A 16783-nucleotide genomic window follows, 5' to 3' on the forward strand; every position below is an offset into this window, starting at 1 on the left:
GACTGGATTTTGGGAGGGCCTCATTGTACACATTTCCATACTCCGTTCCCAGATTGCAATCACTTGGGGAAAACGTATCTCACAACAGCTCTTGGGTGACGATGGGTGACAAATTTTCCAGCCAATGGGAACTTGAGAAGGGCCTCCGTTAATGCAGGGGGACCTCTGAGCAGGTGCCCCAGGGAAGCCAGTGCTCAGACAGAGGGGTGAGACTCTAGCCTATACAGTCCGATCCTGGAATCATGAGGAACATGTGGTCAGTAACGTTTGAAGTGTGGCCCATCCAAACCAAGATGTGCTGTCAGCGTGAAATACCCACTGGATTTTTAAGACTCTAGTGTAAAGTAAAGAATGTTGTTGAGGGCTGAGTTGTTTCTGCCAAAAATTCATACATGCAAGTCGTGAACTCTAGTACCTCAGGATGTGACCGTGTTTCCACCTACGTCCTTTAAAGAGGTGATTAAGGTAAAGTGAGGTCACTGGGATGGGCCCTGATCCAATCAGGCTGGTGTACTTCTAAAAAGAGATTAGGACACAGACACACAATAAGAACAGTGTGAGGACACAGTGGGAAGAGGTCCATCTACGAGCCAAGGACAGAGGCCCCAAAAGAAACCATCCAGCCAGCGACTTGATCTTGGACCTCTAGCCTCCAGAACTCTGAGGGGATAAATGAATCGAGGGTACCCAGTCTGTGGTACTTTGTTAATGGCAGCCAGAGCGACTAATGCAAGCGTCAAGTTTCTCACTGATTTTTTTGCTACCGATTACATGCTGAAATGATAGTATTGCAGATGTTATTAAATTTTACTAAAATTAATTCCACTTCTTAAAAACGTGCTGCTAGTAATTTAGCAATACCTGTGCACCTTGCATTATGTTTCTTTTGGTCGGTGCTGATCTGAGCCAAAAAAGGCTTTGTTCTCATTGAGCATCAAGACTCTTGTCCTGCTGGCACATCCCTCCACATGCTGGTGTGAAGGGAGACTTTTCTGTTTAGCCTTTGAGGCCACCACAGGCAGCGAGGGCTGTTTATGGGCCTGTTGGCATATATTCCTAATGCTGAGTGAATATCTGAAAAACTAAACAATATCCAAAAGAATGAGAACATGGGGACCAAAGCCAGGAAATAATAGAATTTATGTCAGAACAATGAGGGAAAGCATGATAACAAGCATTAAATTAGATTTTTTTTTTCTTATGACCCAATGTCATTTCTAAAGTTTGGGGGGGAAAAAAACTGTTGGAGTGTGGTAATTACGCACATTAGAGGATTTGGAGGGATGGACGAGTTAGGGGCTCCTTTATGGCAGAGGAAAACACACAGGGCAAACGTTAGAGAAGGAAGGAGGCAGAAACAGAGGGAGGTAGGAATGAAGATAAACCCTTAGAAACCAAGAAAAGGCAACATAGCTTTGTTGCAGCAAGATACAGCTTTCTGATACTATTTTATCTTATTTTATTATTAAAATTTAGCATTATGCCCCTTAGGTATGTTGTTTTCTTCTGTGTTTTGACCAAAGTCAATTATAATCTCATTATGGGTTCCCTCTTAAGGATGAGTCACGTTTTCTCATTGTGGTTTGTACATCTGAGTGCCTTCGGGAATGAGAATTCCTGACAAACTCGCTCTATTATCTTCCCTGGCTTGGTCAGGATCCACCTGAGGCACTGCTGAACCATTCGGGTCTTTGGATAGAAGAGCTGCTGCTAGAGCCGGTCATCCAGCGTTCTCTTCCTCCTGAAGTCCGTCTTCCCAGGTTTCTGGTCCGAGGTGTATCACCGCCACTCTATGTTCTAACAAAGGGGCCACAGTATCTATCATGGCTTGAATCCCTTCAGAGATGCCCAAACCTCTGGGATCCCCCTACCTCCTCTGTAGGCAGATCCAGGCTTCTCACCTGGCAGGTGAGGCTCCTCCCCTCACCTTCGTAGAGTAGTCGGCGCTACCCTACCGATCAATCCTCTCTCTACCCACAACATCTTGCCTTTTTTTAGAACATGCTCTTTGATTCCCAACCTTGTGGACTTTCCATGGTCTTTCCTGGGTGTGGAAGGGCCCTCTGTTGCCTGCTGTCCTATTCCCATGCTCTCTCCAGCGTGGAGCCTCCCTGCTCCCACCATCCAGGAAGACGTCTCCCTAGATACTCTTTGCCCTAGCCTTGGAACTCTTTATGTGTACCCTGTATCTCCCTACTTTGAGTATCTCGTGCTTTCTAGGCCCCCTAAGTGCCCTGGGGATCTTGGTAAATTGCAGATTCTGATTCAGCAGGTCTTGCGCGGGGCCTGAGGCTCTGTATTCCTAAGCAGCTCCCAGTAATGACAAAGGAGCTGGTCCAGGGACCACCCCAGTCACCAGGTCCTGCTTCGACTGAAGCTACTCGAGGGCAGGACAGGCTGTGTGTGATGCTTCTGTGTCCCTCGGAGGGAGACTGGTGCTGCATCAAAACTGGACACTCGGTCAAAGATTTTTTTTTAGTAGACTTAATCTTTTAGAGCAGTTTCAGATTGACAACAAAATTGAATGGGAAGTGCTGGGAGTTCCCACAAACCCCTGCCCGGACTCGTGCACAGCCTCCCCCACTATCAGCACTGCCATTGTGGTTCATCTTTTATGGAATGGAGCACCTTCTGGCCAGCGCTGGGGCAAAACACTTGCAAAAGGCACCATCACTCAGACATTCCACAAAGTACCTTCCATTATGCCTGTTTGTCTCCTCTGTGCGGCCTTGCCTTCTGACCCAGACTCGTCAGCCCCTAAGGAGGTCTAAAGGGGCAGATCCCTGACCTCATTTCTGCAGTGTGTAGGATTTGGGGCTGGGAGTGGAGGGGTGGGGCATGTTCCACAGGCTCCTTTCCCAAGCCTGATGCTAACTCGACCTCAGTACCACATTCACTGCAGAGCTATAGATCACACAGACAGTCCTGCAACACCTGGGCCGGCTCTTCCTTCCTGGATTCTGTGCATCTTTCAGAAATGACAGTCCTCGGTCAGGATGTTGTAGGAGGTCATGCAGCGAGTGAGCAGGGCCGCCACATTGGGAGGGCAGCTGGTATTGGCCATGATCTCTGATTGAACAGCTGACCCAGCTTCCATCCTAGACCCCACGTTCTGTGCACGATCCGGCGGCACAGGATTTAAATTCTTTAAATCACAAGAATTGGGTTTGATCTTACATTTATTCCATTTTAAGGGGAAAACATTACAGTTCTGAATACATGAAAACATGTATTTGAGCGACGGGACTTAATGGCACAGTTGAAGTTGAAGGCTGAGGATCATGAAATTCTAAAATGGAAATGAAACAGGGCCTCAGTCTGGCAAAAGTATGACTCCGTTAAAGCTCCATCGATACAGGCTGTCACCACGTGGCTGTATCCGTGGGTAATAATTATATCCGTGGATATAATTAAGGATATCTTCATTATGTCCTTAATATATGGACACTTTACTCATCCAAGAGCTCACTTGCACTGTTAGAAATTTATTCAGCTTCCTAGGGGACCTGGGGGACTCTCAGAATCCGAGGCAGGGTTGTCCCCCGAAGACTTTGGGGGCAGTAAAGGAGCCGGTGCCCGAGGAAGGCATCTTAGAGGCTGCGGGGACAGCGGAAGACAAGGGACTCAGGCCGGACCGTATTAAAAGTTCCTCTGCCTTTGTGCTCTGAAAGCTGCAGCGCTGAATGGATTTTCTGCTGCTTTATATTGGACAGCCCGGCTTTTGAATTATGTTCTGTTATCTTTCCATATTTCTTCCACACGAAGTCATTCTTCTATTTTTGCTTTTCTACCGTTTTAAAAAGTTTCGAATGTCTTTCAGCCCAGCTCTTGGGCTTTTCATCTTTTTCTTTCTCTCCATAAATCGTCATTTCCATCTGTTTCCCCTTTCATTCTTTTACGGTTCTTCCTTCCTGGGCTAATAACCACTCCTAGCTCCTTTCCATTCTGTTTTTACCACCCGTTTGAGCGTCCCCCTGCAAGCCTTCTGTCGGGTTTTATCCTGGCAGACGGGCGCTCTTTCCCGAACATGCTCTGCATTGTCTGTCTTATTGTGTTTGGTTGAGGCCTAGTAATTTTCAATAAAGCCCTTAATCCAAGTGCTTTGCTGAAAATTACCAGGCTTCTCTATGGAGGATGAGTCAAAAATAGAAGCCCTGCTATCAGGAAAATGTAGTCAGAGCGAGGGAGCCCGTATTAACCAGCGTTCAGCTACCTCTGCAACCAGGAAGCCGCCTGGCAGCGCCTGCAGAGGGGGCAGGCCCGCGGGCCCACGTGCTGGGGGAAGCTCTCTGGTTCTTTCCAACTGGAGCTCCGTTTCCTCTTCCCTTAAAATAACCTCGCCTTGACAAAGTTCGCGCTTTGCCTTGCACCCAAGTCAGAAATGAGGCATCTCACATCTTCCTGTGAGCTAAAAATAGGGATTTGGGGAGTAAGTTGCTGCAGTTGGTGGAATGGTTCGATTTCTTTCCTTAAGTATGTGGGGCGAAGTTTTGTCATTCGATGAGTTTCCCTTTTAAAGCACAGTGGTTATTCAGAGGAACGGCAGGTAGAGGCGGAAAGACACCCGCTTCCTGGACTGTCCTCGGCGTTTCTAAAGTTTTGAAAATCCGGATATGGGCCAGAATCTGTTCAGTGAGGAGGAAGCTGGCCTGCTAACGTGTTCGAAGGGATCATGTTAATATTGATCTGCTCCTATAAAATAAGAAACCTTTTTTTTTTTTTTTTAAGCAAAGCGTGCGCAACATAACATCAGTGCTCAGACTCCAGAACCACACTCCTCCCCACTCTCTGCAGGGTCCCTAGCAAGTGTTCCCACCACCAAGCGTACTGGTGCCAAGGGCACCCGTGAGTGAGAGAGGCCTGCCTCCAGGGCTGCCAGGCTGACCCCCGGGTTCGTGGGCACGCAGATAAATAACAGAACCTTCCTCCGGTCTATCACACTGGTGGGTGCTGGGTCTACCTGTCTAGCAAGTATGGGAGTGATTGCTTCTTCTGGGGAGAAAGGAAAGGCTTGAAGGAGGTGACATGTTGACTGGTTCCTGAGGAGTAAGATCAAGTTTGCCTGGTGATGGCTGGAAGGAATTGCAAGGAGTAGGAGTAGCCCGGGGAACGGCAAGGGCTCCTGGGACCATCTTGGGTTTCTGGGGAAGCTAAGAAGTGGGATAGGAGGTGAGAGGTCCTGAGACACATGGACAGGGGCCTGGAGAGCCAGTTTGCCCTCGGCCTTGTACATCTCCTGAAGGTTGGATTTACTCCCTCAGGCACAAGGAGCCAATGAGACTTCATGAGAAGAGGCAACAGTAACTTCATTTTCCTCTTTTCAGAGAGTAATTCTGGCTACTTGATGGCAGAAGACTAGCAGGGGGGGTGGTGTTGCTGGGGGGGTGGAGGGGCCGGAGACCCGCTGGGAGGCCACAGAGAGGGAGGTGATGTCTCCAGGGCTTGAAGTCAGCTGGTCACACAGGGCCTCTTTAATGGGTCAATGCCAGGAGGAGCCAGGGTGCCCAGGACAGCCCAGTCGCCCAGGGTAGGGTGAGGGGTCAGCATCCTCACGTCGCTGTCAAATTGGAAGAGACCAAGTTGCTAAGTCCAGTGATTCAGGTTTTATTTCCTGCAAGGCAGTTAAAGCCGTGCGGAGACATGAGGCTCCAATTGTCACATGTTAATTCTTTTCTTCAAAGTAGTTGACCCTCCAGCTAGCGGGTACGCAGGCAGTATGACACCACTTCGCCCTCCACGCGTCCCTGGCATTTCCTCGTCCACTGGTCTGTGTCTGTCCCTGTATATTCTGCTTCCATCCTGTCTGAGGGACGGGCTCTCCACGCACCTACCAGAGCCCCGGAGCCCCTTGCCCACCCCAGGACATCAGGCCAGCCCATCTACTTGACCCCTGCAGTGTTGGGGAGTTTTGCTCTCTATTGACTAACATACATTCCCCTACAACTGTGCCCTGTGCCCTTATTTCTCCCTCCTTTAAAAGAAGTTCTCTCTTGTTCTGACTCTTCTCTCCAGTTACTGCCTATCAACCTTCTCCTTTCTACATTGTTCTTCAAAGAGCTGTCTGTACTCCCCTCTGTCCCTCTCCATCTGGTCTCTCTGGAGCCTGTCCCCGTCCCACGTGCCCCAGAACCACCCAGAATGAAGGCGTGAGAGTGTCCCTTCTTTGCAGCCTGATTTAGGCTTTTCAGAGATGTGCTGAACTACAGATGTCCTGGAGAAGAAAATGCAAAACCTCCAGGTTTTAAAGAAATGTTTCCTTCCTCACTTCGCCTTTCAAAAGCTGAGCAAGTAGTTTTTCTGTTCCAACAGGTAAGGAATGTCTGTGGGGAAAACAAGCCCAGAACCAAATCAACAATAAACCCCGCCGTTTTGGTGCAGTCGGGTACTCAAGGAATGCACGTGACTTAAATGGGCAGTGCTTCCTTGAGTGAGTGCTTCCTCGAGTATTTGCACCAGAGGGGCAGGGTTTATTGTTGATTCGGTTTGAGAACCTTGTCAGTAAGGCTTCCTCCGCCAGGCCCAAATCCCAGATCCCACAGTTTTCCCGGCATGTCTGGCCAGCTCTGTTCCTGGGCATGCCCAAGGAGAGGACGGCATTGTTACTCCCACATGGGGTGGCTTTGAGCTGCACACCACAGAGGCAGTGCCCCTGCTGGGATGGGAGACTGGGGCCTGACCACTTCTCCAAGAAATGTCTTTGGAAAAATGTGGATCCTTTGATCTGATCAGCCAACACCAGTTGAAAACATCAGGGGGACCAAGGATGGGGTCATTGGGTCAAGAAATTGCCAAGAGGCCTCGAGAGAGGGTGGTGTCTGCAAGGGTCTCTATTCTTTCAGCTGAGCCGCAGCCCTTAGAGTCACCATAGCCCTTCTCATGACATACATCTTCCCTCATGCCAGAGGGACTGGAAAGAGACTGTCCCTCGCAGGCTTCTGGGCTCGCTCGCTGGTCAAGACCTAACGCTCGTTCTGAGCCACCTCACTCCCCTCTGTGCTGAGGGGCCTCAGCCTTTGCTCTGGATTCTTCTGTACCATCACATCCTCATCCATTCAGACATCAAAGACCATGTGGGACAGGAAAGTCACAAGTCATTGATGATGAGTCTTCTCCCAACAAATGCCTGGAGAAACAGCTGAATTATGGAGGAATGATGAAACTCGGGCGTCCCATAAAACATCCTCACCAGTGAGTCACTTACAGCTAGTAAGTGAATTAAACCAGAGTTGTCCACGCTGTCCCAGTGAGTAATTCAGTAACCTGAATTACTGGTAAGGGGCAGTTGTCCTGGCTGGCATCTTCTCTCTCATTCGCCACGGCTTCCTTACCTGGTGAGGTCAGGGTTGTTGGCCAATGGGACTGGCCCACTGTCAACTGTATAGTTTTCTGTAGGAAATGAATAGCTGATCTGTCCTCTACAGCCATGGACATCAGGGTGCTAAGGAAGGAGTTTCATCAGAAGAAGAGAAAAAGAAAAAAATTTGGGGGTGCCTGAGTGGTGCAGTCAATTGAGCTTCTGACCCTTAGCTTCAGCTCAGGCCATGATGTCAAGGTTGTGAGATAGAGCCCTGAGTTGAGCATGGAGTCTGCTTCAGATTCTCTCTCCCTCTCCCTCCCACTCGTGTGTGTGCATGCATGTGCTCTCTCTCTCTCTCTCTGTCTCTCTCAAATAAATTGTTTTTTAAAAAAAAGAAGGGAAAAATAGTTTATATTCATGAAACTTGATGAAATGAGACTTCCTGAAACTGGGTGATTCGGAATGATGGAGACAAGACGGTCATCTCAAGAGTGGGTAGGAGCTAAGATTGTCTGATGGAAAGAGGTAGTGAGATGAACGTGTTCCATACTGCGAGTAACTAGTGATGTCAAGAAGGCAATAAAGTGGATTAAGGATTTCAAATCAGGGAATGAGGTTATGTGAGGATCTGGTGCTTTTCTTCAGGGCTGTGGTAAACCTCAGAGCCTAGCACAGGAGCTGAGGCAGGATGGTCAAACTCATGGGTTACAGTGATTCTTTCACGGAGGTCATCTGAATCTCGATCACATTGAATCTGTCTTCTCCCTGGTACTGAAACATCTTCCAAGGTGTTCACATCAGAAATATGAATTGCCCACACTCCTTAGAGCCCTATCCAATTAAAAGTAGATGAAAATCTCCCTAATGCAGAATCCTGTAAGACCCTGGAGGGAGTGGGGGGAAGGTGTATTTATAGAAAATCTGATAGAAAACACAACCGTGTCACCTAAGGGTGATTCGGATAAGATATTTATTCAAGACTAACATTTCTTTTAAAAACAATTACTTTTGATATGTATCTAAAGCATCTCATCTGTCATTTAGGATAAAAACAGATTAAGCTTTAACTCAGTAATAAATGAGATGCCCTAACATTCTAGGCAGCTAATAGAGTGTGTGTTCGCTTGCAGAAAACTCAAAGAAAAATCTTGTGACAGAGAATCACAAGTAAAAATAGTGTTTTCTTTGAAATGGAAATACTCTAAGGAAGGAATTGGTCACTAGAGCTTAAAAGAAATATTGAAATTGCAAGAGGCTTCCCCTTCCTAGAAATGTGAGCTTGGACCCCCAGCAGAGGAGCCAAGGAGGATCTTGAGCAGCAGATTAAATATTCAGAGAATGCAGGGCAGCTCTGGAAGCACCAGCAGGACGGAGACCATGGCGGCTCTGGAAGGGGAACCAGGTGTGCAGACCCAGGAAGGGCATCTTGGCCTCTTTCTCTCTTCCCTGGGCACTAGTCCCATCTCAGAAATCTGTTTCTACTCTGGGCTTATTTTTATTTTGTCTTGAAAAGTATTAAAGTGTAACTCATATTCCAGAACAGCCTTTTTTCTTATAAAAAAAATAGCAGATGGTTTATTTAGGCAGTAGCTATAAAGAGTATTTAAGTCTTGTTGGGCTGTTCAGTAATAAGTAAGGCCCTTGATGGGGTCATCCTACTAAGAAGCGAAGACCAACCAGCCGATGAGTCCTCAGTGACAAGAGTGTGCCACATATGGGACTGACAGCTTGTGTTCTCAGCAGGAACCTGGAATTGGTGATTAGCCTCATATCCTTTAAAACCCATCCCAGTAGGAAGGGATGGAAGAAACTGGAAGTGCTGGCACATGATCACTGTTATGGTCTGAATGCTCACATTCCTCCTGCACCTCCAATCACCACATTCATATGTTGAACCACCACATGATAGTATTTGGAGATGGGGCCTTTGGGAGATAATTGTGTTTATATGGAGTCATGAGTATGGCTGGCCCCCCACAATGGGATTACTGCCCTTCTACGGAGAGAAAGAGAGCCTCTCAAGGCCGTGTGAGCACACGATGAGAAGGTGGCAGTCTACAAGTCAAGGTGGCAGTCTACAAGTCAAGAAGAGGTCTATAAGCTCACCAAGAACCAAACCTGCCGGCACCTGGTTCTGAAACTTCCCAGCTCCCAGAACTATGAGAAATAAATGTCCATTGTTTAAGCCACCCCATCCATGGTACCGTTTTATAACAGCCCAAACAAGACAGTCAACAGAAGCGAGAATTCTGGGAAAAGATCACGCTGGGCCAAGTACACCTCTCTGTGCCCTTGGGCAGATTACTGACCTATCTCCTCCCCCAACTTCCTTATCTGTGAAATGGGTATAATAAAGTCCCGCCTGACGAGACAAGGGACTTGCTGGACGGAGCAAGCTCAGAATCACCTGTCTTGACTTCAGTTCTACCATCTTGTGGGAATGGTGGCAGTCGGGACGGGAATGGTTTCTGGCTGGGGACACAATGTGTGGGATGGTGTGGTGATTTCCTGATTCTAAATCAACAACCTCCAGTTCTTCTGATCAACATCCTTGAGCCGGCCCTCGGTTGTGGTCTAGTGTTTTTAATAATGCTCAGTCTCTCAAGGGCCTTGTGGTCTTTGAGGAAGAATGGCAGAAGCACTCCAGTTTCTGTATGTGACCAAAAGGTTAGAAGTCAGGGGGATCCTGGGTCATCATGGGAGCATGAGGAGCATTGGCACCCAGAAAGACTTCCTGGAGAAGATGATGGCTCTTCCATATTTAACATATTCTTCTCGAGTAGACCACATTATTTTTGCCAGGAAAAATAAGAGAAATTCAGGCCTCACTATATGCATCAACGAATTCTCCCAAAATGTCAAAGTTTATCAGCATTCTAATAAATCATTTACCTGATTGGAAATCCACTCTCAAACTACTACCAAAAAATGTTCCCCCTTTCAGAATAATGGCAGGCGTTATAGTCTCACGGTATTTGCACACATAAAGCAACGTCTTGCAAGCTTTAATTTGGAGTTGAACTATATCCTGTTCTTTCTGACAGTCCAGTCTTTATTCAATGGTATGATTGGGAAAGTCACAAAACCAGGCTCCTTGTAACCTCTCGTGCACTGCATTTCCTTTTCCCCCCGCCCTGGCACTGCTGCTGCGATGGATGGGCTTCAGCCGCCGTACTTGGCAGCAGGAGAGAGGATGGAGTGGGCCAGAACTGGCCGGCAGACTGCTCTGACCCTGGGCAGAGGCCAACATGACCGATGAGCCAGTAGTGGACCAGTTTAGTCAACTGATGTCTGGTCATGAACCAAAGGACATGAGCCTCTAGAAAATATTTGTATTTTTCTAACGTTATTCTTGTAGCGTTCTCCGATTCAGCAAGCATATTTCCAAATTGTTTTATTATGAACAGTCGTATTACTGTTTCATTCCTTGACTGCATGATTCAGCTTTGAGTTTTGCTTTCTCTTTTTTCTTTCTTTTTCCTTACAGATGTGGGAGGAGGCCATTGCTCTGGGTAAGGAACTTGCCGAACAGTATGAAAACGAGATGTTTGATTACGAACAACTCAGCGAATTACTGGTAGGTCTCCTTTTCTTTCCATCTAAATGAACACAGGCGATCTACACTTGTTTTCCTGGGATTTCTCTTTCCATTTTAACTTGGAGATTCTCTTCGGATCCTGTGACCTTGGCCATGGTCCTCCATTTTACCCAGGAGGACAGTCTTGAGTGTTTGCTCGTTGATTCGGGCCTTCGAGTACTCACTTTTATTCCCAGCTGCACTTTGGGAACCAGACTCAAGATTTCTCAGAGCATTTGTATGTAAACGACTATTGACCCCCTGTGTACTGTACTCTTGATGGCCCAAGAGTCTCTCAGAATCTCTGCTGGTTTAAAACTGACCCATCTGTGGGGTGGGGGATGAAGGAAGAGTAGCCCAGGCCTTTCTCTTGCCATTAATTTAGACCAGATTTCTCCCCTTTTAAATATTTCTGTAATGTATCCCAGTATCTAATAGATACCAGTTTCAAAATACTAAAGACCAGCCATTTAATCATAAGAAAAACCATTTCTGTGGCACCTCTTTGGTTATCAAAAACATAGATAAATCATACCAGTTATTGCGTTTGGCTCTTTTGGACAGATTCCCTGCTAACCACTGCGGGTGAGTGACAAATTCTAAGCCGTGTGGCAAGGTGACCAGATGCCTATCTGCGCGGTCTCCCCCACATCCTCACCTTCCCACCCAGTTGGAACCTCCAAAGCTTGAAGAGCCCGCTGGAAGATTCTAGAAGAATGGATTCAAATATTCTAATCAAACCTGAAATTTTCTTTCTTCTTTTCAGAAAAAACAGGCTCAGTTTTATGAAAACATCGTCAAAGTGATAAGACCTAAGCCTGACTATTTTGCTGTTGGCTACTATGGACAAGGATTCCCCACATTCCTTCGGGTAAATTTTGATTCTGTTTCATCTGAGCCAGGATTGCTCCCTGGACAGAGAGCCCCTTCTCATTGTGAGGAATGATTTGGACTTTGCATCCATGGGTCAGTCTGAATCTATGCTCTGAATAGCTCTGTGCATAGCTTAAGCTATGAGAGAAGGCCTGATAAAGTTTTCTTTGATTGTATAAAAGTTTCCATCTGATTTTTCCTAAATAGAGCTCTCCTTCAGAGATTTATGTGTGTTTTTTAAACTGTGGTCAAACACAGATGATGGAAAATTTACCAAGTTAACCAATTTCAAGTGTACAGTTCGGTGGTATTAATACTCTTGTGCAGTCATCCATCTCCAGAACTTCTTCATCTTTCCAAACTGAAAATCCATACCCAATTAAACAGTAAGTCTGCATTACCCCACCTCCCAGCCCTGGCAATACCATGCCACTTTCTGTCTGTGAAATTGCCTGTTCTAGGTACCTCCTAAAGTGAAATCATATGGTGTTTGTCCTTTTGTGTCTGGCCCATTTCCCTTGTCTTAGGGACTTTAGGGTTTATCAGTGTTGGAGCATATACCTGAATTCCATTCCTTTTCATGGCTGAATAATATCCCATTGTACAGCTAAACCATATTTTATTTATCTATTTGTCCTTCAATGGACATTTGGGTTGTTTTGGTTATTGTGAGTAATATCACCATGAACATGTCTATTTTTAATTCTATGAGAAATTATAAGTGAATTTTCATGGCCACATTGCTGGGGACTCAGAATCACACTCCGTCCCTTAGACAGATGTGTTCTGTGTGACACATGATGGAAGAAATACTATGATAATCAGCCAGATGCCCATTCCCTAGCACTCATGAGGCCAGAAGAGAAATTGTATAAATAAATGCTGCTTGACCTACTAGTAGAATTGTTTAAAGCTTCTCTTGGATGCCATTGACACATGGGTCACGATTTCTTATGATTTTTTTTTAAGACCCATGGTTTTCTCTTATGCTGGAAGACCATGGATGATTCCTCTGGTTTCAGTGAAGGGGGAACTCTTGCCTAGAACACAGCTGTCTTTGGCCCTCGTGGCTGATTACACATAAGTCCCTAACAGCATGAGATATACCCCTTGATGTTGCCAGCAGGAGAAAGGACTTACTTGCTGAGGACTTGTCATGGTTTCTGTGACATCAACAAGTGAGCCTCATAGGCCTGGTCTGCTCCAGAAGGTCACCAGTTGGTTTATCCACTCATTCAAGGTCCTTAGTGACTGGGGCATCTGGCCCTGTCCTGTCACTGCTGGTCCGTCCTCTCTTCTTTTTTTTTTTTTTTTCTTAAAGATTTTATTTATTTACTCATGAGAGACACACAGAGAGAGAGAGAGAGAGAGAGGCAGAGATACAGGCAGAGGGAGAAGCAGGCTCCATGCCATGGAAGCCTGACGTGAGACTCGATCCTGGGTCTCCAGGATCACACCCTGGGCTGAAGGCGGCGCTAAACCACTGAGCCACCCAGGCTGCCCCTGTCCTCTCTTCTTAACACTGCTGCTCTCCTTGTGGCAAGACATGCCTAAGACAGCGTTTGATCAGAAACCCAGATTCCAGAGAAAATCTTCCCAAAGAATGAATAAAGGACATTTGGTTATAAGCCCTAAATTAGGGAAGGTTTTGAAATTATATTTTAAATTTGAAATATTTAAAATTCAAATATTTTAAAATATTTAAAATATGAAAAAATTCACCCAGCTGGAGATTATTATGAACCTGGAGTTGGTATTATTAAAGGCCTTCCTTAACACGTGTGAATCCGTAGGTGTGCCCCTGTGTATGTGTCTCTAAGAAACAGAGAGACTGACCCTAAGTCATGGCTGATCTGGGCTGTGCTGAGATGTTACGGAGTGTGCATGGCCCTCCGTGGATCGTGCTGTGACTTAGGGCCACTCACTATGACTCTGCCCTGACCTGCTGGCATGCAAGTGGGTGGGGTGGGCACTTCGCAGTGAGCATTTGATGCCTGGCGTGTGCTGGGAGCACAGCACGTGTGCTCCAGGGACTGCACTGGGTCATCTACCCTGTCAGAAGGACAAGATGCAAAGTGTGAATGAGGAGTTTAATAGGCTTGATGAATATTGAACTGATTTCCCTGCCACACCTGAATAATTTTGTGGGACTATAGCAATATATTTATTATGCTTCACAGATCACCTGTCAGGGGTCAATTTGACAATGACATTAACAGTTACAAAAAAGCGGGTGAAATGTTTGGCTATTTAATGCCTCTGAGAACTGACTGTCCCTTTTGCTTTGTTAATCTTTTTTTTTTAATATTTTATTTATTTATTCATGAGAGACAGAGAGAGAGAGAGGCACAGACACAGGCAGAGGAAGCAGGCTCCATGCAGGGAGCCCGTCGTGGGACTTGATCCCTGGTCTCCAGGGTCATGCCCTGGGCTGATGGAGGCACTAAACCGCTGCGCCACTGAGGCTGCCCTGCTTTGTTATTCTTAAGAATTGGTCTCATTGGGTTGTTTTCTGAGTTTGTGTTTTTTTTTTTTTTTTTTTGCTTTCATGTTAATATTTATGGTTCTTAAAAGGAATAAATATCTTTGACTGTATATACATTTCCCCCTTATTTTCATGTTTGAAGGGACTGCTTCAGAATGCAAAATAATTGACATTTCTAGAAAATGTTAGTAGTGTTTTCATCTATAACTCACTAGTGTTTTTCTATTAAAGCCTTTATATGCATTTTATTATTATGTCTTTCTTCTAGCGTAAAGCATAATAAATGCATGCGAGTATGTAGTAGCCTGTTATACATTAAATCTTCCTGAATTTCTGAAATGTTTGGCTTTATATAGCCTTAAAAGATGCCCACACTGTGTATTTATATTTCTAATTAAGACTACATATTACTTCGGTTTCTGCTTGACATTATTTTTTTGGAGAAAGAGAACATTTTTCTTCCATAATGGGTACTTGAAGACATACCTAAGCACAAAGTGAAAAAAATATTCAATTCTTAAACTGTTCCTTCTTTAGTGATTTATAGGGACTCAGAATAAGTCGGGACTAGGGAAAGAAATGAATTGAGTACCCTAGGATCTCTCTTTATCTTCTGAAAATTCATTAATTAGACAAATTTTCATTTGACTTCGCACCTAGTCTCTAGGAGATGAATGCAAAAATAGACAGCAGGATGCTATTTTGTGGTGCTGTCTGTCTCTCCTCCTCTGTGGCATCTGGCCTGGGTCATGACAGATGATAGGGCTGCGCCTGACTCACGGCCAGCCAGTCTGGGGCCTCTTGCTGATTGGAATAACAGATCCCATGAGGAAAAGCATCAACCCCCCAGCTTCCCGTTTCTCAGGTCCTGTGGCATCTTTCCCTTGTTACACTTTTACTGTAGGGTCAGACAGTCTTCACGTTGAGCAGGATGTTGGGGGCAGGGGGTGTAGGTTCAGGAGCTAGTGGTAGCATCACACTACCCATGGCCACCTTTCTGTGACTCAGCTGATAACTCGGAACACACTGTTGAATCTGTGAAGGTACAGAGACCTGTGACATTGTAGAATCAGGGAATTCCTTAGAGGTGCATTTACTGAGCCACCATGTCACCCCCAAACAGAAATGGCCTCAACAAGGCAGCCCGTGCAAGGAAGAATGCTCACCTGCCTGACACCCACCCCAAGGTCACCTAGCCATCTAAAACCAGCCCCAGGGGGACTCTCCAACTCAGGAGTTATGGAGGCGATAACGTGTCATCCACGATGGACAAGAGCCAGCCTTTAGAAGGAGAACTCTGATATTATACCTGTCACTCATCAATGGGGGCAGTCCTTCCATAGCCCTGTCCCGTCTCTCACCACCGGGGAGGCCACGGTGCTCACAACTCTCTCCTTTGGTCTCGACATCTTCCCTGGGGTTCAGCCCTTCTCTTGGCTGTGTCCTGTTGGAGACGGCTTAGAATGTGATGCTCAGGCTCTCAGCATGGAGGCCACACCTCAATCCCATGCTCTCTTAATATTCCTCCTGGGGGATGAGAGCTATTTAATTAGAACCTACCCCAAAAGAAAAACATGAACACCATGATCCACTTGCCCTGGTGCCTTTACCCTTTTTAGCCACTTCATGCCCCCTACAAGGTGGGCTTCCAGTGCTCACTTGGCTCTTCCTGTTTTTTTTTTTTTTAATTGATTGTTACTGTTAAGACTGAAATACATCATCAGATGTCAGTAACGTTGTGTTCAGTGCTTCTTAAACACTATTAACTTATGTGGCTCATGTTTGTGCATTCTTAATGAATAAGGCCAGTGCAATTACAAGCTGTTCTTCAGTTCAGCGACTTTATTAAAAAAAATTTTTTTAAATAAAAAAAAAAAAACCTCTCAAGCATATTTTGAAGACCAATGCATTAGTGCGTGAACTGGTTGGTCCTGGCCTTCCCCCGTGGTGTTATTTAATGAATGTCATTGTTTCCAGGGGAAAGTTTTCATTTACCGAGGGAAAGAGTATGAACGCAGGGAAGATTTCGAAGCTCGACTGTTAACTCAGTTCCCAAACGCTGAGAAAATGAAGACAACATCTCCACCAGGCGATGATATTAAGAACTCTCCTGGCCAGTGTATCCTTTACGACAACCCTGTGGAACATGACACAATCGTGATGCCGTGCGCCTGGGTGGCGGGGTGTACCTGGGGACCTCATCGTGGCTGCTGTCCTCCCTCCCTGGTGATCCTTAACTCTCTTCATCTTCAGATATCCAGTGCTTTACCGTAAAGCCCAAACTCGATCTGCCCCCCAAATTTCATAGGCCTGTGTCAGAGCAGATTGTAAGGTAAGCCATCCTGGTTCTCCCACCACCAGTAGGACGGTGGCAAAGGGCTGTGCACTCAGCATTTCACCTTAAAAGGATGGACTTTTGCTTTTGATTCGCTTTCCAGTTGATCTTTCCATTACTTACAAGAGCAAAGAAGCATATTATTCCCAGCATCAAACAGTGAAGGAGGAAGTTAGTATATGTTGCTGGGGGGGCTATAAGAATTATTCGTTCCCT

General features: G+C 46.0%; 1 protein-coding gene across 2 annotated transcripts in view; it reads left to right on the plus strand.

Annotated features, from left to right (window-relative positions):
- Positions 1-16783, plus strand: part of DOCK1 (dedicator of cytokinesis 1) — a 493779-nt gene that overhangs the window by 443824 nt on the left and 33172 nt on the right. For both annotated transcript variants that reach the window (XM_038579104.1, XM_038579105.1), the window contains exons 39-42: positions 10785-10874; positions 11641-11745; positions 16210-16351; positions 16486-16564. In XM_038579104.1, the coding sequence (XP_038435032.1) occupies positions 10785-10874; positions 11641-11745; positions 16210-16351; positions 16486-16564 (416 nt within the window). The remainder of the gene's footprint in view (positions 1-10784; positions 10875-11640; positions 11746-16209; positions 16352-16485; positions 16565-16783) is intronic.

This window comes from Canis lupus, chromosome 28 (assembly GCF_011100685.1).
Source record: "Canis lupus familiaris isolate Mischka breed German Shepherd chromosome 28, alternate assembly UU_Cfam_GSD_1.0, whole genome shotgun sequence".
In the NCBI taxonomy this organism is placed as follows: domain Eukaryota; kingdom Metazoa; phylum Chordata; class Mammalia; order Carnivora; family Canidae; genus Canis; species Canis lupus.